Source organism: Polypterus senegalus, unplaced genomic scaffold (genome assembly GCF_016835505.1).
Source record: "Polypterus senegalus isolate Bchr_013 unplaced genomic scaffold, ASM1683550v1 scaffold_299, whole genome shotgun sequence".
NCBI lineage: Eukaryota > Metazoa > Chordata > Cladistia > Polypteriformes > Polypteridae > Polypterus > Polypterus senegalus.
Window position 1 is genome coordinate 1 of NW_024377911.1, and position 25,000 is coordinate 25,000.

At 50.8% G+C, this 25,000-nt stretch overlaps 1 protein-coding gene across 1 annotated transcript; it reads left to right on the forward strand.

Moving 5' to 3' along the window:
• Nucleotides 1-6: 6 nt before the first annotated feature.
• LOC120519500 (multiple PDZ domain protein-like) lies at nt 7-24,904 on the forward strand. The gene is made up of 14 exons (XM_039742491.1): nt 7-29; nt 1,994-2,140; nt 2,557-2,727; nt 2,897-3,085; nt 4,513-4,722; nt 5,593-5,709; nt 5,829-5,972; nt 12,736-13,065; nt 13,550-13,667; nt 16,757-16,955; nt 18,150-18,248; nt 20,946-21,041; nt 21,510-21,687; nt 24,001-24,904. Exons 3-14 carry the CDS (start codon nt 2,662-2,664, stop codon nt 24,430-24,432), a joined length of 2,178 nt encoding a protein of 725 aa, XP_039598425.1. The 5' UTR covers nt 7-29; nt 1,994-2,140; nt 2,557-2,661; the 3' UTR covers nt 24,433-24,904.
• Nucleotides 24,905-25,000: the final 96 nt, after the last annotated feature.

The window sequence follows — 25,000 nt, forward strand, 5'->3', positions numbered from 1 at the left end:
CCGTCCTCGGCCCGGGCTCTGAAGTGGTGGTACGTCCCTGCTCTGTCTGCCTTTAACAGCCGAATACGGAGGGCGTGAAATGTCGGCCTGTGGCACTGGTGGCGAAGTGTGGGTGTAGTCGAGTGTGCAATGGCGGTCGCTCTACTCGCGCCTCTCCCAATCACGTGCCCTCTGTGGATGGGCTCTGCGTGTGTCATAGGAGGCGAGTCGAGTGCCGCTGAGGATGGAGGAGCAGTCTGAGTGGGTGCAGCTTACTGTGGTGTGATGGCACAGTGGCAGGCACTGGAACCCCTCTGACCCAGCCTCCCGAGTTCAAATCTGCCATTGGCCAAGTCAAGTCTGGACGTTCTTGCTGTTTCTGAGTTGTTTTCTCTTTAAGGTGCTTTTGTTGGGCTAAGCGTTTGACTGCAAGGTGGCCATGTGTGGGTGTGTGCCTGGGCATGTACCGTGAGGCACCGGCTCCGTGGCAGGGATTGTTCTGCTGACAATACAGTAGGCTCCGGCCTCCATGACCATGAACCTGATTGACTGGGTGGGGGGCACAGATTAGCCGGTCCATTAGTGTTGTGACTCCAAAACGAAGGCCCCAGGGGCTGATGACAAAGTAGGCCTCACCCCAAATTTAGGAAGCAGGCTTCTTGGCCTACACAAGCCAAATGAAGAAAAATGTCAGTAAACTAGACAAGGGGGTAACAATGTGTATGATGCACGTTATATTCAAAAAGGTTATTAACGAGAATCTGCAGGAAGCATTGGGTACAAACAAATGGCAATCATTAAGTTTAACTTGAAAGCAAACCGATCGGAATTCGTGATCCAAGAAATAGTCCGAAAATCCAAAAAAACCAAAAGACGTCTACAACCAAAAGGCAGAAGTCAATCCTGTTGCCAAAGCGAGGGTCCGAAACGAGTCCTCTCAGCCACATCACATAACAGAGCGAGAACAATGAGAGGAACAAGAAACAAAAGACACAATAAAAGAAGCGAAAAGAAAACGTAGAAAAAAAAAAAAAAAACCTTTAAAGAGCAAGAGACAGGAAACCCATCTGAGGCTGGCATGGAGCCCTGTCTGTCCGTGGCACCTGAAGTGTGCAGAGATGTGCGTCCGCTAACACCGCTGGCCTGTCCAGGTAGTTTTACTTACACCCTGGGTTTCTGGTTTTTGTTTTGTATTTGTTTATTTATTTATTTATTTATTTGTTTCACGTTTTTCTTTTCTTTTTTTTTTGTTTAAATAAAGTTTTCAAGTAAGGGAGGAAAATAGCACGGCAGAATTGTGCCCTGCAGACGTCTCGTTGGCTTGTCTGCTGTAAGTTTGGTGTCCCTTTAGTCTGAGGCCAGACATGTCAATTGCATTGCTGAAGGCACTTTGGGGACAGTGACAGTAGAGGGACAGCACTGTCCCCAGCGCAGGGACCGGGGCTTCCTGTTGTTCTTGCCCAGATGTGCACGATGGTGCATTGGTCTGTAAAAATCGGTCCCTGACTCTTAATTCCCTTGTGGGGTCCGCAGAGCAGAACTGAGCAGGAGAGACTCACTGGTGGGAAGGGTCGCCCGTTGACCTGTCGCTGGGGCTTTGCAGCGTAGGCCGAGACTGATGTGAAGGTGGCGGGAGGGCAGAATCTGGGCAGACAGCACAAACGCGATGAGGAGAGAGAACCGGGCAGCCTGCAGAGTGGCACGGATGTGGCTGGATTCCCTCGACCAGTCTTGTCCTTTGTTTATTTATTTATTTATTTATTTATTTATTTATTTATTTATCTGTCACTTGAGTTGATGTGATGCACCTGACTTGCTGGCGCTCTCTCCGCCATTAAAAACACACAACCTTCATACTCGGACCTAAAAGTTTCTTTTCGTGCCATCCAGTTGGGCTTTTGTAGCTCGTCAGACGTGCCATCCTCTAATACGGTTTCATTTTCTACCCACTGACCCCCATCTTGATCCATTTAGTATTCTCATTTGTGTTTTTGCCTTTTCACATTTTTGTTAGGTGGCACAAGTTGTAAAGTTCAGTGAAAGCAGTGGCCTGGGAATCAGCCTGGAGGCTTCGTCCGGCCATCATTACATCCGATCCATCCTTCCCGAAGGGCCCGTGGGACGCAATGGCAAGCTATTTAGTGGCGACGAGCTTCTCGAGGTATGGACACGACACGGCACTGCCCGTGTCCCAAAACTGTGTTACCGTGCTTCCAGCCGGCCGAATGTGCCACCTTCTTTAATGAACTTGTGGGGAGTGGAAGGTCATCTTTAGACCTGGCAAAAGCAGCCCCTTGATCCAGTCTGCTGAACTGGGTGGCGAGATGGTGCCAGTTGTGTGGGTAAACACACCTGGCTGATCGCTTTTGGTGCCAGTACACTGTTGGGCACATCCAGCAGAGACAAGCTCCACATCAAGTTCTGCATCAAGTCATGAGAAGTCATGGCAGCCGTGTGGGCCTTGAACGGTGAACAAGATGGCAAAAGCACAGAAGAAGCAGCCTGGTGATTTGACTGTTGTTACAAGTGCTGTAGAGATGTGGCAAGACATGAGCTCAACTGTCTGTCCTCCTTTAGGTTAACGGCATTTCCCTCGTTGGGGAGAACCACAAGGATGTGGTGAAGATCCTGAAGGAGCTCCCAATCCACGTCTCCCTGGTCTGCGGCCGCCCTAGTCAGCACATGGAGAGCGACAGCAGTGCCGGTGACCTCCGCTTCCCAGAAGAGCCCTTGTACCCGCCCGAAAAGGTAGGCATGTCCATCTGGGGCTCGGAGTAGGAAAGCGGTACAGCTTCCCCTTGTGTGGCCACCGTTTCCTTGATGTTCTGCTGTGGACAGAATGGAGGTCTTGCTGTCCTCTTTGTTGGCTGGTGCCAAGTGCAGTGGTCTTGGTCCGTTAATCCAGTTGATCTTTTAGGCACAAATCCATCTAAGTGGGCTCACCGGCTTCACTGATACAGATGATCTGAAGATAGAGGACATCGTCATGGAGGGCCTCGCAGAAGACCCCTTGGCCTCCTCTTTGGCAATGTGGGAGAAGGACGTCCAACATATCGAGCTAGCGAAGGGCGACTCTGGGCTGGGGTTCAGCATCTTGGATTATCAGGTACGGCCATTTCACGTAGCACTGATGTGACACAGGTGTCTTAGTGTGAAGTGTTTCAAAAATGACACGATGGCGGGTACAACTGTGCACTCCGTCCTGGAAGCCACCCACATGGAGCTGAGCTGAAGCACACCATTCAGAATCACGGGGTCACCATGAACAAAAGGTGGCAGGTTTGGGGACGCCTGCTTTCTGCCATGACGGGGTTTGGGTTCCAATGTGAATATAAAAAGATGTCTGTAGAGCAGTTTGGGCCCAGAGGCTGGCATTCTGTGGCCGGGCCTGGCACTTCTTGTCTGTGTGATGGCAGGCGTCTTGAGGAGGAGCCAGAGTTCACATTTGCAGTAGAACAACGATGAGACATGGCCAGCTGTCTTCACTTGATTTTCTTCAAGTTTAACTTTCAACTCCAATATCACATCAAGTGCCATGGTAGCCAATGAATTCGCTCTGGCTGGATTGGAGTGACCAATGAAGGAGGGCAGGAGGCGGGTCTGCACGTCAAAACTTGATCTCATTGGCGTGCACGCCAGTGTTGTGTGGAAGTGGGTTGATAAAAATGGTCCACTCGTCAATTCAACATGCAGAGTCAAACTGGGGCGGCACGGTGGCACAGTGGGTAGCGCTGCTGCCTGTCAGTAAGGAGACCCGTCTAGGTTTGCTTCCCGGTCCTCTCTGCATGGAGTTTGCATGTCCTCCCCGTGTCTGCGTGAGTTTCCTCCCACAGTCCAAAGACATGCAGGTGAGGTGCATTGGCAATCCTAAATTGTCCCTAGTGTGTGTGTGTGTGCCCTGCGGTGGGCTGGCACCCTGCCTGGGGTTTGATTCCTGTCTTGCGCTGGGATTGGCTCCCGCAGACCCCCGTGACCCTGTGGTTAGGATATAGCGGGTTGGAGGATGGATGAAAGTCAAACTGAATTGGCACGGCTGCAAGCTTTTGAGGGGCAGGACGAGCTTCTGAATCCGTTGCTAGCTGTAATGGTGAGGAGCAGTGCCAGGGAGGGTGGAGCTGGGGTACCCTGCCCGGCCATTGCTGTTGCTCATGTCACGCAGTGCCTGTCAGCCCCAGCTGCAATTCTCCAGTGATTTCTCTAAGTTGGAGTATCTAGCAGAGGAGATTGGTCCACCATTTTGGAGATACTGAAACCAGTTTTCTTCCGTTCTGTGCCTGTGACAACTAAAAGACATGGGTTCAAGTGATGCTCCCTCGTCACTGTTCTTTACTTGGGCCCTAACTGCCCACTTGACAAAGATGAAGGAAGCCACGGCACCCGGCACCTTCTGCCCTTGGAGCGCCCGTGATCATTGTCCCGATGAGTGTTGAACGATTGTGGTGGTGGACCCTTGCTAACCCTAACCATGTGATGATGGGACGTATTGTGTTTTGTGAGGAAGGGCTGACCCTGAAATTGTGTTTGATCAAACAGGACCCTGTGGATCCGGTGAAGACCGTGATTGTCATTCGCTCTTTGGTTCCTGACGGCGTGGCAGAACGAGACGGACGACTTTTGCCAGGGGACAGGCTCATGTTTGTCAACGACACCAACCTGGAAAATGCGAGCCTAGAGGATGCCGTGCAGGCCCTGAAGGGCGCACCCGTGGGCACCGTGAGGATCGGAGTGGCCAAACCGTTACCAGTAAGGAGTCTCGCACCCTGCGGTGTCGTGCGCGTGTGAAAGAAAGTGGTGCAATACGCCGAGCGGTAGCCGTCCGTAGCTTGTAGCTGCTCCTCGGATGGTCACACAGAAGCTTTAGTGCCGGAGTTGTAGGAGAAGCTGAACAGAGCTGGGCCTCCTGCGCCACCCGCAAGACAGACGTAGTGTATGAGGATGAGGATGAGGATGGATCGGGATGTGCAGACTGCCATTTGAGACTTCTGACATTGGCTGGTCTGAGTGTAAAGGCGCTATACACGGTGAGGACGCGGCGGCTCACGGCTCTTTGGCACTTCCTTTACGTTCCATGTTGTTGGCTTCTCATCCTCTGCCAGCACCCACAGCTTTTCTGGACGCCCTGCTTTCTCTTTTACTGTACGTGTCGTCTGTTCCGCTTTCCTCAGATCCTCTTCATGTCCTCGCCTTTCGTCTCCGCGCTCCCCTGGTCTCATATTCCGCTGGTTTCTAGGAATGTTAGCGCAGTGTGCTCCTCATTTTACTTTCTGATGTGGCGGCCTTTTACCGGTGCTGTCGCGGCATTCAGCAGATGCCAGGGCTAAATGAGCCATCGGTTTGTGTGAAAGCTGCTTGACTGGGCACCTCAAAGATGGCAGTGCCACGCGCCCTTTTCTCGGTTGTTGAGTGTCCTTCCACGCAGGTCAGACTGCTTAGAAGCCATAGACCTTTATGGCCCAGCTTCAGGCCCCAACGGTGTGTCCCCAGTGTGTCCCCAGGCTCGTAGTAGCAGGCGTCCACATGGCCTTCCTGGTCAAGGACATGAGTGGACTCGCGTGTGACGACTGTCCCCGTTTGTCACCCGTCGGTTATGCCTTCACTTCGCTGTCTGTTCAGCTTTTGCCAGAGGAGAGCTGCGCCTTGGAGAAGGACGACTCGATGTTCTACACGGCCCAGCAGTTTGAAGAGGAGGAGCCGGCCGAAGCTGCCGTTTTCCATGCCGAACTCGCCCTGGTCAGTCAGGCGGTCTCGCCACTCTGTGCTAGTCGTGTGTCCGCCGTGCCCGGACCTCTTTTGTCGTCTTCTTTTGCCTCCCCTGTAAGCTCTTTGATGCTCCTGTTTGTTGTCTTCAGGTGGACGGCAGTGACCCGGACATGCCACGTGATCAGTCGTGTGACTCGCCGCACTGTGCAGATGTGTCCATGTTGGCTCTTCATGGCAGCACGTGCAGCGCAGATCTCGACTACAGGCTGACTCTTCAGTCTTCTACTCCAAAGGTCAGTGTCTGCCTTGAAAATGTTAAAGTGAGCGTGACGTGAAGAGCTGCGGCACTTCAGATTGTAAAAGAGGAACTTCCCAAAATCCTAAAATACAAAACAAAAGTTTTAACGAACGAGGCCAAAAATATAAAAGTCACAAAAGAAACTAAAGCCGGCGTATAGCAGCACCTTCCACTATGACCAGAAGGACCAAGGGGATGGTGGCAGTTGGTCATTTCTCCAGGGGGCGATGCGAACACATTCTGGAGAAAGAGCTGCAGTGTACCGCATCGGACGAGGGTCTGCAGCCCAAGACAGACCTTCAGCATGGCACACCGTCCTGAGAGGACCAGGGGCATGTTGGGCTGGTCACGGCATCGCCAAGAGAGGTGAGCTTGACCTCCACACTGGGATGTCTGCTTTGTGATTGGCCACCTCGAGCCACGCGCCGCTCCAGTGCTATCTGCACGTAACCTTCAGGATCGAACTGACGTCATGTGGCCACAGTAGGGCATCTTGGCACCACACAGCCGTGTCACTGTCACAGTTGTCTAGTTATGGAGGCTCCAGCTGGTACAGTATGGCACCCTGGCCCTTTTGAAAATAAAATAAATCCAACGTTATGAATTAACTGTCATTTATTAGGATATTTGGAACAACACAAATAATCAGAGGTGGGTAGAGGAGCCAAAAATTGTACTCAAAATAATAGGACTAAGGGAAGAGTGAAAAAGAACGAGTCAAGTACTGAGTAACTGTTTGATCGTAATACAGGATTTCTTTTTTTAGAAATGTTGTAATAAGACAGACAAAAATATAAAATAGGGTGGCACGGTGGCGCAGTGGGTAGCGCTGCTGCCTCGCAGTTAGGACACCCGTCTGGGTTTGCTTCCCAGGTCCTCCCTGCGTGGAGTTTGCATGTTCTCCCCGTGTCTGCGTGGGTTTCCTCCCACAGTCCAGAGACATGCAGGTTAGGTGGATTGGCGATTCTAAACTGGCCGTAGTGTGTGCTTGGTGTGAGTGTGTGTGTGTGTGTCCTGCAGTGGGTTGGCACCCTGCCCAGGATTGGTTCCTGCCTTGTGCCCTGTGTTGGCTGGGATTGGCTCCAGCAGACCCCCGTGACCCTGTATTCGGATTCAGCGGGCTAGAAAGTGAATGGATGGATGGAAAATATAAAATAATGTGCAAATAACACGATAAAAAATGAGTAAAAATAAATAAAAATCTTTACAAAATAAAGATGCACAGATAAACACAAAGATGCAAACTGCGGTTTTTCACAACAAAGCTTTTGAAGCCGATGCCCACAGCAGGTGACGCGTGTGACTTGCAGCGTCAGGACTTGTGACAGGACAGTGACAGTGTGTGACTTAGAGTGACGAGATCTCCTGCTGCGCACTGACGGTCTAATCCTGAATACGCAGTCACATCAGAACAAGGCAGCGTGTGCGCGAGCAGGACGTCTCACTTTACCCTCGCTGTCTGTGTCTGTGTCTGGGCGGGTGGTTTGGCTAACACGTGCGTGTTGTTCACTCGGCCCAGTGATCGTTGAGCTTCAGCAGGAGTTGGCTCGCATGAAAACAAGGACAGTGGAACCTTGGATTGCGAGTGTTTGGCAAGACGAGCTAAAATTTGTAATAAATTTTGACTTGATAAACGAGTGAGGTCTTGCAATACGAGTAGTCCGTCTACTCTTTGTCTGCCGAGCGTCACGTGATCACAACTGAGCTGATGGTGGTTCTCTCTCTCTCTCGCTGTAGGATTGTGGGTAATCGTCAGTCGGGTGCCTCACTCATAAAGTCAACATCCGTACGAGCGTAGACATATATAGATAGACGCCCCATTCACTGTGTTGCCCAGTTGACACGATACGTCAGCGCGTCCGCCATATTGCGAGTGGCAAAGTGCCATTTAAACTAATAGAGGTAGACGTGGAAACCGGGTCTCCTGATGAAAAAACAATAACGTTTTAAACAGCATCGTTTACATACTACAGATTTTGGTGACTCGTTTAAATGCAATTATTTATATCCATTTATATACTAATAACGACAATTATTAAATAATAATAATTAAATAATTCCTCCCATATCAGTCACATTTCTCTGACTGCCTTCTTCCATCTCCGACACATTTCTAGACGTCGTCCTGTTCTTACCCAACACAGCACTGTAGTATAAGTTAATGCCCGAGTCACCTGACGTACAGATTACTGTAATGCTATTCTAGATGGCATCCCACACAAACGTATCCATCGCTTACAACTTCTTCAAATTCTGCTGCCAGGATGATAACCTGCTGCTCTAAATCCACTGAACACGTCACACCGATTCTCTCTCACGTCACTGGCTCCCTCTTGACGACTGAATACGACACACAATCCCGCTCTGAACATTTCAAGCTCTCCACACCTCGCTGATCTCCTCCAGACTGGCACTCCTCTCGCTCACTCAGATCCTCATCTGCAGCTCGACTTTCTGTGTCACACGTCACACTCGGTGCTCTGGGAGTCGAGCGTCTCTCCTGGTGCTCCTCGACTCCTGAATTCTCTTCCCTCTCAGATCCGTCAGCTCGATTCAATAACACATTTTAAAACTTCTCTTTTCAAACTGGCACACCAGTTGTGAATTCTGCACTGGTACTGCCAGTTCTCTTTGTTTGTTTGCTAATTATTGATTTTGATTTGTCATTCTCTTGTGTTCATTTTATTAATGTTTCATTTTATTGTAAGGTGACCTTGAGTGCTGCGATTATAAAACAGGCCACATATAACCAAACAATTGTTCAGCCTCACCTATGAAGTGTAATCCCTGTGATCTGGTTTGGAGCGTCCAGCGGTTTGTACAATCACGGGCAGCACATTATTCATGACTTCACTCCACAGCAGTGCCACTCGCAATATGGCGGCGACGTTGACGTACGATGCTGCTGGTCATGTGGCGTCTAGTAATTCTATGTCTATGCGTGCGAGTGTATACTGGTTACCACGGCATTGTGCCCACGTGTGCTGTGACGTGTGAGTCCCCGTCTTGCACCCCAAAACACGAAGCTGAGCCTCAACACTTTAGCGACACCATCTTTATTCAGCTTGACGCAGGAAGTTATGTATTTATTTATCTGCCGCTCTCCTATACACAGACACAGCAGTCTGGCAGGGTCTGCGCCGCCACCGTTTGCGTGTGGTCATGTGACTGATTGGTGAAACAGTCATGCAGCGTAGTATCAAATGTTAAAAAAGTAAGGAGTCGAGTGTCGCCCAGTGTAGCGGAGTAAGAGCAGCGTATCTTCTTCACAAATGTACTCAAGTAAAAGTAAAAAGTATGGTGCAGTAAAACTACTCTTCGAAGTTCAATGTTTTAAAGTAAATGTAACTCGTTACTACCCACCTCTGACAATATTTAAAACATTGAGTTTATGTGAATATAAAAATAGAAAACAAAGTCACACACAAGTAGATTGTTAACACTCCTATAAAGAAGAGAGCCAGCCTGGTGTTGCCCAAACTAAAGTGCACACTTGCCATGTAAAGGCCGCCGGCTCCATCATCATCATCGTCGTCGTCGCGGCTTTGAGACTGGCAGCCAAATGAACCAAACGGCCTCCTTGGTAATTCCAGGCGTCAGACTCAAAAAGGCATCACAAGACCCCCAAAGCCGTCCATTTTGCTGCAGGCTGCCCACATCATCATCATCATCATCATCGTGAAATTTTATGGACGCTCGTTGGACAGAAAGTGGGACGTCGTCACCCCGCGCTTTACAGCGTCGCTACAGCAGCAGCACAGGATGACAAACGTGTGTCCTGCTGGCCCGTTTTGTGACATCGGTGCGTTGCTTTATCTTCTTCGCTCTTTCTCCTGATGGCTTTGCCCTTTTCCTACCCGTTTGTGTTTATTTGACACTCCAGCATCGATAAACCCTAAGCCTAACCTCAAAGATCTCAACCCATGGCTTGTGACATTGGCTCGTCTGTGTGTAAAGGCGCCGTACTCGGCGGTCTGCTGAAGGCTCAAATCCAGAAATACTGCAACATGTCTGCGAAGGGAAATATTCACTGCCTTGCGTGGTTTATTTGGTGGCATCTCATCATGTGACAGATTTTACCAAATGCATAGGTGCTGCACAGCGTTAGGGGGTCCCATTTCATAGATTCTCCCACTTCCATTACCATTGGGATTCCAGTGGTCAGCTGGCCCGCACCCCCAGAATGCACTGGACGGCGAAGCGATGCTGCACAGCGGACCCCACTGCCTGCGTCAGCGTTCTGAACTTTAACCGAATCGAGCACCACGGCACGTGAATGTTTTCAAGATGGCCGAGGCCAGACTGCTGCACCGATGCTAACCCTAATGACGTGAATGCTTTGGATTTATAGAGCGCCTTTCCCGTGTGACAGTCCAAGTCGTTTCTAATTCAGATTTGGCTTCTTCTCTGTCCGCCTCGCTCGCCTCACTGGGCTCGTTTGCTGTTCCTTTGGCCTGTGCTGCCCATTGCCGTGCCCAGTTGCCTTTTGCCCGATTGACATGTATTGTCAGGTGTTTGGGGCTCCTTCACGCTCTGACATTGGCCTTTTCTTGTGACACGGAGTTTATTTAGGGCATCCGCTCCCCTCAGCAGAAATGAGTGTCATGACATGCGCCCCACTTCAGCCCTCTGCTGGGGTCCTGGATTCCACATCGCGGTGTTCTGTGATGTGTGCCAATGCAAAATCAGTCGGCAGCCATGGTGACTGCACAACGTGAGCTTTACAAAATGGATGACAGGGCAGCCATGGTGGCTGGAGAGCAGCAGTCGCACAGAGGAGCGGCTTTGGTCCGTCACGCCATTGTTGACTTCCTCTGTTACCAGTTGGCCTGTAGAGAAAAATGGGGGGGAATAAAAACTAACCAAAAAAATACCACCTACAGCCAGCGAGTGGCGCAGTCCAGCTAATGAGCCTGCAGTGAATGTCAGTGGCCGTTGTGAAGCATTTCCTTCTCCAGAGGCCTCCCCTCATTTCGTAAACCCGTCAGCAGGCCAGTAGGAGGCCGAATGAAACCGCAGCGCGTAGAAAAGACTTGCTCGGGTTAAACGACAGAGAGAATGGCAGCGGTTACTCGATGAAGGGTGGGTCACCACACCAAAGTCTGACTAGGGTACGAGTTTGGCCTTCGCTGTGAAACGTCACATCGACTTTCAGTTTGAATAATGTCACCGTTTTCTGGCCCCCCGAGCTGCACAGTAGCAGTCAGGGAGGAGGTTTTGTAGTTTTCTTGAAAATCACGATGACACTTTGTATTTTCTGATGCCAACACTAAGGCTTCACCATAAAGGTGATGATGATGATGATGATAATAAGGGACACATCATAAAGTCACTCAGCTAGATATCATGCTTGTCACGGCACAGCACCTTCAAGAACAGTCCTGTAGATGGAAAGGCCCAGACCCACACGTGTGCCCACCCAGCGAGAGCTACGCTCGATGGCTGGCGTGTTTATTTAACAATGCAGGATCTGCAGCCCCTTCCCGCTGTTATGGCCACAGAAGTTCCTGGTAAAGTATCCATGGCTGTCCCTGCGCTTCGCTCTTCCATGTCGCTCTCCGTGACCCCCTCTTGTCTTCAGTCCGGCTGCCTTCCGGGACCTTCCCTGGCTTGTTAAATGTGCCGGAATGTTCCACAAGTCTGTGAAATTCACCGCTCCGCGTAACTGTGTGACATTTTGCTGTCCGCCACCCGCCCATCTTCAGGGTGATATGCTGCCTTTCGCAGATCAGGTGCAGATGGCATCCATGAGCAGCCAGGCGTCGATCCTGTGACGTCCACTTTTGGGGTGACGATCTTTATGTGTGAGTTGGATTCGCACGAACGCTGCTGGCTTCAGTGTTACCCCACGTAGAGTTGTGCGGGCCTCTGAAAGTCTGCGTATCGCCCGCCTCACGCGCTTCCAAGGGCATTCAAGGTTTGGTGCCAAGTTCAAGAAATGACCGCAGGTGACAAACCCAATTCATCGCTCTTGCAAAAAGCGTAACTTGGACTTGGCTCCTCCGAGTAGATCACATGGCATGCCGGCTTTGTTGTGAACATTGTTCCATCGTCTTTATCCACGACTTCCTGCCCTTCCTGGGATGTGTGTGCTCCTAGTCGAGTTGTGTCCGCTCCTGAGCTCTGCGTACATCCTGCTGAAGTTGGGCAGAGCTTCCCAAATGAGGACAGTTGACCACATTTGCTTTACTGTGAGATTTTGTGACCCAGATGGGACCTGAACTTCAGTCTTCAAAACCTGAGAGAAAGGAACATGCAAGACCCCTGGCCCAGGTGACAAAAGAAAGTTGTTTAATAATCGATGAGCCCCGTTTTAAAATAAACAAATCGATCAATCAGTCAACAGACCGAAAGAAACAAAGGAAAGGAACGCCAAAGTGAACCGTCTGGAAGGAGAGCCGACGGGCAGACATCCTATTCGCTGATGCCAATGTGTCGGTCCTGAAGCCTGGGTTGGGCCACAGCCCCCTTTGGCTCAATGGGTCAAGCGGGTCAAAGGACATTGAGCTGCAATATAAAACAATAAGATGAAATATTCACAGACACACACCCGACATACAAGGCGGTCTTTTGGAGACCCCTGGGTGCTGCATATCAGTGGCTCTCTTTAGACGCCTCACGAGTTTGCCCACAACTTGGCTGGGTCGTCGCATCACACAAATCCGAACTTTGCCATCTGCGGTACGGGCCTTTTGAGATGATTCAGGAATTTGTGCGATTCGCTTCACTTAGGCCTGTGGCTTGTTTTTATTTACTAGACTGTTGACGAAGACTGCTTGGCAAGCCCCCCGTTGTCGCCAGTTCCCGAGGCTGCTGTTGGAGCTGAGATGTCATTTCGTACAGAGATCCTCACGTTTCCCTCTCAGTCCTGGATGGCATCAGGCCCACTTTTGAGGATAGAAATGCCCAAGCCATGTCCCTTGGAGTCCCCACAGTGCTCTGTGCCCGCTGACGAGAGCGATGGAGGCCTTCACGACCTGGAGAGACGACTTGAACTGCCAAGTGCAGAATGCCAGCCCGCTTCTGCAGGCATGTTCGGCAGGGACAGATGCGCCACCCCAAATGTGGACTTTGGTTCAACTGCTAAGGTAACAACACCTGCCAGCTGCCGTCTATCAGTTAGGCTTTTAGAGCCAAGGTGGGTGGTGATGGAAGACTAAATAGGAAGGTTGGCTGGCACTCCATGAAGAGTGATGCCAGACTGGTGCGCTGATCCCAACGAGAAACCTGAGTTTGTAAAAAGTGCTTACTTGTGTCCTCTGGGTCTGGTGGAAGCACCGCTTTGGAGGGGACGGCTGGGCTCATTTGAAGGGGCATCACCGTGCTCTTCGTGGGCAGAGGTCCGAGTGCCCGACGTTTAAGGGTCTTTATGTCAGCTTTATGCCTCTTGAGTCACGTGCCTGATCGCAGTGTCCAGTGAAGCCTGCCTTCTGTTGGTCACTTTGTGATGTCACTTGGATGTGAGCGGCAGACACCTTTGGTCATCGGCCGACAGGAGGGATTGCTGGGATCTGCTGCTGCCGCTGGTGGCCGCCTGCCAAGAGCTCCTAATCTTGTTGAATTCTGATTTAGGAGGAAGAAGAACATCTGGAGGATCACTGCTGCTTGGATGGCGGGATACTCACTATGGCTGTGCCAGGGAGCCACTTTGAACGGACCATCGCTGTCGTCAAGGGCAACTCCAGCCTGGGTATGTCATCTTGGGATTCTGTTGGCAGTGTTGCAGTGTGATAGGTGGGCCACACCTATTGTGTGCTGCAAGACCAACAGTGAACGTTTGAATATCTCCTCTGATGAGAGCCCCAGGGCCGACTTTTCTGGTGGGCGTGGCAGAGGGCAGTGCCAGTTTAGTGGCTTGTCTTCCGCCTCTGCCTATCATCATCATTTTCTGTAGCAAACCACAAGCTGTTTGGTTTCATTTGGTTTGTGCATGAATGCCCGTCGCCCACCCTGTACAGGAATGAAGTGCGGTCTCGGTGTCCCATGGAATTCTGGGGCTGGGAGCAGCTCTCTATGCCATGGCGTGGCTTGTTGGTGAAAGGAAGGAGGCACGACGTGCCAAATGCTTTAGGCAAATAAAATGAAGTTCGCCAAGTGAACAAAGACCACCGTGAGTTCTTGTTAGCTGGCCGCTAGACTGAGGAAAGGGCTCGGAGTGCAGGCCGTGCCCACTGATGCCTCTCATGACACAGACCATCGTCTTCAGAAGGCAAATTAACGACCATCAGCTGGTTGAGCAAAGAAGAACGATCAACCTAATGGGCTTCACGAGAGCGAGAGAGTTAGAAAGAAAGATGGCGCTGGCTTTACCTCGTAAGACAGGGCAGGGTTGGGCGTATTCAGTGCAGTGTGCCATCTGTTGGAATGCACTGCTATGTATGCACTAGTTAAATGTACAGTTTCTTAATTCCAATGCCCAAGATGCCTTCGAAGCCCTGGTACACTGCTCCTGCCTGTTGTACCAACGTAAATGCCAGCCGACTGCCTTAATTTGATCTCAGGCCCTCCTGTCCTTCTTAGCGATCTAAATTGAGGGATGGCGGGTGTCGTCTATGGTGGTCTGACGTGAGTCCTCCTGGGCCAGGTTCGGACCACCTTACCACACTGATTTGGACTTAGCAGGTGAGATTATTCCACATGAACGTCAAGGATTTGAGGCAAATGGCCGCACCCGGGCTACACTTGCCACTTTCCTGTCATTTCATCAGAGGTGGGTAGAGTAGCCAAAAGTTGAACTCAAGTACGCGTAGCGTTACTTCAAAATAATATTACTGAAGTAGAAGTAAAAAGTAGTCATCATCCAAAAAATGACTCAAGTAAGAGTGAAAAAGTATGACTCGAGGACTGAGTAACTGTCTGAATGTAATAAACAATTTCGTTTTTAGAAATGTTGCAATATAAAATAAAGTGCAAATAACAAAATAAAAAATGAGTAAAAATAAATAACGATGCACAGAGATGCAAACCGCGGTTTTTCACAACAAAGCTTTTGAAGCCGATGCCCACAGCAGGTGACGCGTGTGACTTGCAGTGACAGGACAGTGACAGTGTGTGACTAAGGGCTCATTTATACTTCACACGACGCATGCTGCAGCGGACGCTCCTGCTACGCAAGCGCTGTAGTGTTTATACCTGCGCGCGTACTTTACGTAAATCTGGAGGAATCCACCAGGTGGCAGTGCGAGATATTATCACGGTGAGAACATGTTCGGTTTCTCTGTGTTGTGAATTGCCTAAAACATCTATTAAATTCCGATAACACCTTCCCGCAATATCTCTGAAAAGGAGGTTTATTGATTAAATCCATCAATCCAGGGATGTGTCCATTCCAGCAAGCATTGGGCACGAGTGAGAAACAGTCCCTTGACGAGGGCTCAGCTCATCGCAAGGTGAATACAGGCACACAAATACACTGGCGTCATGTTAGCGGCACCAAATCCCCAAATCTGCATATCTTTGGAAGGAAACCGGAGCACAGTGTGGAATACAAGCAGGGAATACCAGCAACATAACTCGCTGCGAGACAGCAGTGCTATCGCTTCGCCACCGTGACACCCCCATGTGTGTAATTATTAACAGTATTCATTATTTAAATGAAATTATATGTAAAATGTAACATACACATTTTAATGCATTTCATCATGAAAGTGATATCAAGTATTAATCTAAAGATTCTAAATGTGCAGAGAGTTGGAATATCAGACATTTAATTTGGTTTGTTTGGCGATCTATTGCTGCTTTCCGCTGCTGAAGCCAAATGCCGACATACAGATGCATTCGTGGTGCTTTTATATTCAAGCGTCGCATAGTCCCGATCGTAAGACACGATACATTTTAAAAGTCTCACATACCATCTTTTGTGCCGTCTATTTTTTTTTTTTTGCAACTTCACATCGGCTACATAATGTATAGCGCTGTATTTGAGCCATTCATCAAACAGCAAAGTGCGCACGTCGATCCCCGAAGGATCTCCACAGATGCTTGCTGTCACATGTAGGTAGTAAACAGAGACTCTGACGTCACGTTCCGACTTTTAGCATACTGCGCCACACGACTTTTTGCTGGTACTGCAACTCGCGCACGCGTCGCGTTAATTTTTGAGGACCTGCTCAGAGGACGCGTGAAATGAACGCTGGGAACGTATGGCAGCCATGATGCGGACGCGGACGCGTACGCATTCTGAGCGTGAAGTATAAATGAGCCCTTAGAGCGACGAGATCTCCTGCTGCGCACTGACGGCCTAATACTGAATACGCAGTCACATCAGAACGAGGCAGCGTGTGTGCGAGCAGGACGTCTCACTTTACCTACGCTGTCTGTGTCTGGGCGGGTGGTTCACTCGGATGGCGTTGGCGCTCGAGGTTCCTGCAGTGAAGTCGAGACCAGGAGCCCCGCATGACTAAAAAGGCTCGCACAGGCTGCAGACGCAGGACGTTTGTGTGTGGTCATGTGACTGCATGGCTGCGTCTGATTGGTGAAACAGTCATGCAGCAGATCCACTGGCGACGTCTCTCCGACTAAAATACGTGTAGCGTATATAAATGTGATAATGGAAAAAAGTGGTGCGTCGAGTGTTGCCCAGTAAGAGTGGCGTAAAAAGTACGGTGCAGTAAAACTACTCGTAGAAGTTACTCAAGTAAATGTAACTCGTCACTACCCACCTCTGCGTTTCATTTCATTTCCTGAATTGTGAATATGGGCTGCCTGCGCCATCCGCGTGTCGGTGGACTTTGTGACGGGTTGCGCAGACTTCTTACTGGCCTGTACGGTGCATTTCAGGGATGACTGTGAGTGCCCAAAAGGATGGCTTGGGCATGATTGTTCGCAGCATCATCCACGGTGGCTCCATCAGCCGGGACGGCCGGATTGGCATTGGAGACTGCATCCTGGCTATCAACGGAGAGACGACCGTGAACCTCACCAACGCTCAGGCCCGCGCCATGTTAAGGAGACACTCGCTTATTGGGCCAGACATAAGGTAAGACTTGGGCAGACTGGCATGTTATGGGTCTTTGAAGTGGAGGCAGGCTTGTTTACGTCTGTCTGCTGGGGTCTCGACTGTCGTTAGGACGTTGTGTTCATTCTGATAAAGCTTCACCTACGGGGTGTGCAGCTGGCACTGCTGGGTAAGACTTGGTGGAGCTGGTGATGTGGCATCACGGATCAGGGTGACCGGTGGTCAGCTGATTTTTGATTAGCAAGGAGGCAGCAGACATTATGCTTGTGCCTCGGTGTGGCCTTCAGGTGTGGCCATGTCCACTGTTCTTGCCATCTGTAGCATTCACGTGCAGTTCTGTGCCAATCTTGGGTATGCCATTGATGTGCTGCAGTAACGCCATTTAATGTCTGTTAATCCTTCACGATGTTGGTGACTGTCCAGACCCCTAGGGGGCATTGTTGGAGACGTTTGAGCCTGAAGGAGGTCACGTGTCATGTGAGGCTTTGTCTCACCAGGTCACATGTCACATGAGCGAATCCAGTAATGTCCTCCAGTCTGAGGTGGCTGCTGCCGTTCATTTCCAGTGCTGAATATCAGGAGGGTGCCTTTCACGTGATGCCTGATGGGCGCAAAATAAAAACGTGAAGGAAAGAGGAGGGAGAGCATTGACGGCAGGATGGCGTTGATTCTAATTTGGTTTTACAGTCATAGCCTTCTGGTCTTGATTCTCCGCCGCGCTTCAAGTGACCTGAAGAGGCCATTTAAAGTTGGCAGCTGCTCAGCCTGACCCTCGCGCTGCTGGAGTCGCCAGCATGTGGCCAGCATGTGCCCTTTTGCCAACTCCGCAAAAACACAAGTAGGGCCTCGATCTCAAAATCAGGCCTCAGAAGCACCAAGTAGGCCGGACCCCCAAATCCTGAGGTGCGGGCTTGTGGCCTGCATAGTCTAAAGGGGCCCAAAGCTTATGAGTTCAAAAGGGTTTGCCGAGTCCATAAACCAGTAACGAGAGCAGAGGTCCCAAAAGAGAGTCGATAAACGAAGGTTTGAGGCGGCGCTGGTCGCCTGCTTTATGTAACCCAGGGGGGTTGGCCTCCTCGACTAAGTGGCGGGCAGCTAATGGCCCTCTTTGATGGTGTGCGGGCACAGAGTGACACATTTTCCCCTGACATGTCACGTTCTTCGTTTTCTGTTGCTTTTTATCAGATGGTAACCGCCGTTGTTTTTCTTCTCTAGCATTTCCTACGTGCCGGTTGAATACCTGGAGGAGTTCAGAGTCAGCCTGGGCCGCCCTGCAGAGGACGCGGTTTCCATCGACGGCAGCCACTCGACTTGGTGAGTGTCTTGGAGCCGCAGACTGGGACGGTGGCAGTGAGAAGGTCGCCTTGTCTCCATGCACTACTGTAGTCGGACAGGAGAGGGCGCAGACGTGCAGCCGTTGCTCCTTTGTTTTCCATTTTTAACAAAATGGAGGAAACTGCCAGGATGGTGCAGTGGAGCAGGCCTTGTGGCAGTGCTATTGTGCCCATCTCCTCTGTCCCGTTGAGCCCCATGTTGACCACTGCATCCCCTCTGTTGATTACATTGTGACATGTGGGCACACGTTGGCGCTCTGCTCGATTCCTGTCACGGACCCCTTCACTGTGTCAGCCTGTGCTGAACGAGAGCGCCTTAGCTGAGAATTAGTGAACTAGTCGAGCTGTGGCGGCCACATTTGTGCTTTAAACTGTTTGTTGGGCTGAGAGGACTGAACTTCTGCCAACGTAATCGAGTGCTGCCTGGCAGAGGTTGAATTTTTGGGGAGAATCAAGAAGGTAGGAAAGTCATTAGAATGGACAAATGATCAGAAATGAAGATGAAGGTCCAGACCTGAAAGCTTCTCCTCAAATATTTGTGTTCAAGGGTTAGGGTCTTCTACTGAGTGGTCCTCGAAAGTCTGTAACACTGACAATGAGATTCATCCAAAATAGAAAAACACACAAAATCGAGATGTGGTGAAGCTGCCCAAATAATAATGAGGAGTAAAAGATCAGCGCCCTGTGGACCACCAGGGGGGCGTCCCGCTCCCTAAACCGAGACACAAGCACACCTTCTTGTGAGTTTCTTTAGCTCCCCGCTACGCCACACAGTCCACGGCACCAAATAACACCCAGGCCTTTCATCTTCCTCTCTCTTCCTCTGTCGCCCCACTCCTCCTCGCTGACTGGTGCACCCAGAGGTGTTTCTTCACCTTCTTCCGGGTGTGGCACAAGTGGTGCCCCAATGGGTACATCTGTTGCTGCAGCGACACCCACGGGGTCCAAACTTCAACTCCCAGCATGCCCTGTGGGGACCAGTAGCAACCCAGGGGTTCTGCCCTGTAGCGTCTCGGAGAGGGTACTGTGCCAGAGAGGTTCTCTTCCTCTGTCTTTCCACCCAGCCGGTGTCCTGGCCGTCCATCCCAACCCTAAATGCACCAAAGACGTGTCCTGGTGGTGTTTAGTATGGTGGGACTCGCCCGTGGAATGCACTTGGGTGAATTTATTTTCTTTTTAAATAAGAGAGCGGATTTCAGCTTTATGGGCTTACCGAGTCCTTAGTGTCCAGAGAAATTCTTACTTGTCGTGCTGATCAACGTGCGACCCGACGCCATCCTCCGGCGCTATCATCTCCCGACCTGACCAGTGATTTACTCAGAATTGAAACGTTGCTTCCCGCCCCGTGCATTGCATGCCAGTCACACAGGGCGATGGCTGCTGGCTTAGTTCCTGTCATTGACACACAACTTCGCTGTCCCGTTGGCCAAACATTTTATCAGAAAGTCAAGAAAAAACCTAAAGAGCAGCTTATGGTGAGACAGCAGAATTAAAAGTAAAAACTGTGCCAACACTGGACTGGGCATGCTGGGGTCTGCGGGTTCTGCAAGGGACCCCCATGTGGTGGGTGGTAGGAGGCCTGCTCAGGTTCAACACACTGTAGCACCCCGACACCCCACAGCGTGCCCGAGTCGGGCCTTGTAATGTTAATGTTCAGGAGTGAGGTCAGAGGTCAGCTGTGGGCACGCAATGGCGGCACGTTGGACGTAATGGGAAAAAGTCCATGGGACACTCGACTGAAAGCCTTTTAGCCTTCGTGTTTCCGTCATCCAGGGTCGGGCCGGGCCTCAGCCTGTCCTGGCAGCACTGGATGCCAGCCTGGACCATCCTGGATGGGACGGCACGTGGCGCACAGGATTTCAGAGGTCTGTGTCTGATTTACACGAGTGCCAGTGCCGATGGGCACGTGAATGACAGTGCCAGTTGCCTTTTTTATTATTTCTGCCTAAACTATTTCAGCTTAATTCACCGTTTTAGCTTTTAAAGGTTAACCGTGGCGTCTTTTTACTGAGGGTCTGTGCTTGGCTCCAATAATAAGAACGCGAGTTGAGATTTATATAGCGCCTTATCCGAAGAGCAGAACCCTCACTGGACAGACGCGCGTATAAATAAAGACGGGAGGGGCACAGCATCAGATACGTGGTGATCTGTGGGGCCGGCGTGTGACACGACAGACAGCGGCCCGGAGCGTCACTGTTGTCACTGTCATGTGCGACTTGTGCGCCCTAAAGGTCCTGAGGCGGGCACAGAGTGTGTCACTCATTTCCGTCTTCAGGCATGGAGTCGGGTGGTGACTATGAGTGTACTGTGGAGTGTCACGGGGAATTCCTGAGCAAATGGTCTTTAAAAGCTGTGGTTAGAAGTGACAGAAAAAACTGCCGTGGAGGACGTGTGGCCGCCGTCATTGTCTGCAAGACAAAGAAAGCACAAAGCCAGTGGGCTTCCTGACACCCACCCCTCGAGTCGTCTTGACGTGCGCCTGTCGAGACGGTATGGACAAAGCCGCCCACACTAACGCCATTGTGCTGCAAGGCAAGTGGAGCCGGAGTGCAGCCCAGTGGCTTGTGGACGGCAGGCCCAGGTGGGACAGCCTCGAAGGGGGACGCGTGCAGGACAGCTCTGAGGACACGGTGGCCGAACGTGTCTGTGCCTGACTGTCTCTTTTCTTTTTCACTAGCGGAGAGCTGCCCGATTTACCAGAGAGGGAGGAGGGAGAAGGAGAAGAAAGCGAACTGCAGAATGGCACCCACAACAGCTGGAATCAGCCCAGAAGGTAGCGCACCCTGGGGGCGGTGAGGTGGGCGATGCCGTGGCCCTGAGGTCAGACTGCCGGCTTGGCAGTTTGGATGGCGCGTTAAGGAAGCCTTTGCTTGCCGTCATCTTTGACGATTTTTCTATTGCGGTGGCTTTGTTGGGCTTTGTGTTTGAGTAAAGAACTGTGAGGAGGGTGGTCACTGAGCTGCTCGGGCCCTGACTGTTCTGGGGGTCTTAGCGGCTGCTTCGTGGCCAGTTGTGTCTCCGCTCGCCTTTCAGGTGGGATGCCCATGACGACCTGTCTAGCAAACTCATTAGGATCATCCACAAGCCGGAGTCCAGTCTGACTAGAGGGGCATGGAGCCCACTTGCCCACACTCCATCTTGGCGTCACGAGTCTTGCGCCCAGCTCACTTTTGATGGTTGGCCTTTTCTTTTTCTTTGCCAGGACAACACGTTTATGTTGTGTGTTTGTGATTTATTGCAGAGTGGAGCTGTTTCGAGAGCCTGGAAAGTCGCTTGGCATCAGCATCGTTGGTGGCCGAGGAATGGGAAGCCGGCTGACCAATGGTGAGATGATGAGAGGAATCTTCATCAAGCACATCCTCAGTGACAGCCCGGCTGGGCGAAACGGGACACTAAAGACAGGAGACAGGATAGTTGAGGTACGTACTTTGTGATTTCTGATTGTGCCATTAAGGAGGCACCGTGTGCCCCTGCCAAGGCTGGTGGTGATTGGCAGATGCTTTCTTATAATATCATTTGGTTTGGCCAAGTAAAGTGGCCTGGCATTTTGCTCTTTCAAACTGTGTGCCAGTTACGAGTCCCAGCTCTGGCTGTCTCCCCATCCACCTTATCTGAGAGCCCACCCTCTGTGGTGACCCCTTTACCTGTAAACCTCGGCTCCTGAATGTCCGTGCACTTCTCACGGCTTATACCCTCTGATTCAGGGTGGTCTTGTTAAAGTTGACTGGAGAGATGCCAATGTGACTCCAGCCCTTCAGAGGGGGGACAAAGTGGACCCTAGTGACTCTAGACCAAGTAGTCTTACTTCTATGCCATGCAAAATTATGGAAGCCATACAAAGAAATAAGTAGAAAAGCTCTCTTATGATTTAAAAAAACGTTTTGTGTCGTGTCCGCGTTATTCAGCCGTGACCCCTCCGCTCCACACGGCACGCCCAATGCTCCTGCTGCACACATCCACTCTCCGTCCCACCCCGTGGCACTCTCAGCGGAGTGCCAACTCGCCCTTCAACGCAGTCCGCTAGAATGGCAAGGCAGAAAAGCAAATTATCAAATTTCACATCGCGATAGAAAAAGAGCAGCAAGAGCTGATAATGAACATCGAAAAAGAATAAAAGAGAGCTGCGTGTAATAAAAGTCGAGAACAAAGAGAATCGTCCAAGAAACGAAAAAGAGAACAGCGTTTATGGAATGTAAGTTAGAGGATAAAGTAATTCAGGATATCGCAAGGTGTAGATGTCGTTTCATTTTGATGTACTTTTTATTATGTTTTCTTACATTTGACTTCCTTACTTTTACTTTTTATTACGTTTCATTAGTCATTGATATGTAAATTCGACGGCTATAACTAATGATCCTCCCGCGCCCCTCATCCTCCTTGAAGACAATCGCTGTCTCTAATGGGGGGGCATCCCGACGCCCTTCGAGTGGAGAGCCCCCCGGGGGGTAAAGCGAGTTACCTAAAAGAAAATAATCTTGTAAATAGCAGCTGGCATGAGCTTATGAGCAGAGGGTCCTGCCAGACCAGCGGCGTCGTTTACGGAGACTTTCAAAAGGCATTTGATTCAGTCGTCCCACACCAAAGACTCGTTCTGAAACCATCAGACGTGATTTCTTAAGTGGGTTGCAGGTAAGAGGACAATGGGGTCATCGGGGGTCTCTCCTTGGACCCTCTTTCCATTAGTGATACTCATTCTGGTGGGAGGAATGACAGCAAAAAGACGTGGACAGCCTTCAGAACTTGGTGAACACCTGGAACAAGCAGCTTCACGAGAACAAGAGAAGTACGATCAAAATGCAAGGTGGGAGACGCTGAGCTGCAGGAGGAGGAGACCTCTGGGGCGGATTTAGGGCTTTATGTCGAGGCGACATTTTCATCGACTAAGCGATGCACAGAAGCGATTAGAGAAGCAAACCACTCGTTAGGTTACATCATAAAAAGTGAAGTGGAGCGACGGTGTGCTAGTGAGGCCACATCTGGAGCGTCGTGTGCAGTTCTGGTCCTCGCGCTACAAGAAAGACATAGCGCCACTTGAAGCTGTGCGGCATCTTGGGACTTAGGGACAGACTCGCAGAATTAAACCAGTTTAGTCTCGAACAGCGGAGACCTCATCCCGCTATTTAATGTCCTCGAGGGCGCTGATCAAGGAGATCCAGCAGCAGTCTTCCAGCTTAATGGTGAAGCGCACATTCGAGGACATCGGTGGAAATGAAGAGGAAGAGCATTTCAAACTGAAGCCAGAAAACACTTCTTTATGCAGAAGCCCTCAACAACCCGTACTGTATGAAGAATCTGGACGAGGCACTGGGACAGCTTACGGGCGTCATGGACTGAATGGTCTCCTCTCGTTTGTCACGTTTCTTATGTTCTTACGAGTCCAGCTGCAGGAGGTGACATGGTGGCTCTTCTCCAGCTCCTCCGCAGCTTGCTAGGAGGCCAGTGGCGGTCATCTTGACAAAGCTGATTGGCTGCTGAACGATCATCTGTAGCCTATGGGGTTTCACTAAGCCAAGTGCACTTTAAGGGTGAGGGCAGGCGGCCATTTTGTGAAGACACTCCAGCAGCTGGCTGCAGACAGACTGCTCAGCCCACTTGCAAAGGCCCGCCATCTTCTTCAGCAGGGGTTTGCCTTCACCGAGGCTGCACAGGGTTTGGGTTTGGTTCTGTCAGTGTCCACCTTTTCATCATGAGATCCAACAACTTTGTGCCTTTTCTGTGCTCTGTCTTCCCAGGTGGATGGCATGGACCTCCGAGATGCGAGTCACGAGCAGGCGGTCGAAGCAATCCGCAATGCTGGAAACCCAGTGGTGTTCATGGTGCAGAGTATAGAGCCTCGACCTCGGGTAAGTGTCCGTCGGCTTAAACACGCTGGCCGTTTCACTTTCCTTAGCAGTAGAAGGTTTATGAAGAATGGCGAGCGCGCGCCCAGGTCAAAACCGAGTTTAAAGCAGGGACCACCAAGGAGCTCGGCTGGCACAGCACAACAGTCACCTTTCAGTTTTTCCAGTTTTCCTCTTAAAATCTCTTGGTGGCGTCTCTGTGACACTTGTCATGTGAGCCCACAGTCCTGTGTAGATCAGGTGCCACACAGGTGCCATGCTGGGCAGCACCAGTCTCATTACAGCGATTATATTTGTAGCAGGGCTCTGAGCCTCTGCTCGTGAAGTACACAACGCAAATTCAGTTCAAGTTGGCTTGTTGCGCTTTATATGCCCACTTTTCACTGATCTCTGTATGGGGAGGCACGATCCACAGACCCCCAGAGTCGCTTGTAGTGGCACGTTATGTCTGGGGATGTGGGCATAAAGCACAGGTCCACACCTACTCCACATACCCTCACTCAGTGCTGGCACACATCTTTCATAGCAGCCCCAGTGTCCTGCGCCATGATGCGATACGCTGACCTGTGTGGACTTGGGGTCCCGGACAGCGCAAGCTGAGAGGTACTGCTTGGTGTTCCCAGCGTTTTAAACGTTTTATTTTTCTGCTGACCAAGCAGTCACGCTCTGAGCACATCTCTGCTTTCCCTTGTGCCCCCCCTGCCTGCTCCGCTGATGGTCGACCCCACTTTGCATGGACTGCGCCTGACTTTTCATTTTCCAGCCCGAGTCTCTGTGTAGCTTGCCATCATCTCCTGGCACGGAGCGCCGCCTTTCACATCCTTGGCCTGCTGAGGTATCTGCTCTTTATTCTCATTTTGTCCTCTCCGTGCTGTCAACCCTGTAGAAGATG

Excerpts from the sequence above, each read along its gene's own strand:
- LOC120519500 (XM_039742491.1), top strand. The coding sequence starts at position 2,662 with ATGGAGAGCGACAGCAGTGCCGGTGACCTCCGCTTCCCAGAAGAGCCC. Across the intron at positions 2,728-2,896 it reads CCTTGTACCCGCCCGAAAAG|GCACAAATCCATCTAAGTGG; the intron begins GTAGGCATGTCC and ends TTGATCTTTTAG. Across the intron at positions 4,723-5,592 it reads GAGTGGCCAAACCGTTACCA|CTTTTGCCAGAGGAGAGCTG; the intron begins GTAAGGAGTCTC and ends CTGTCTGTTCAG.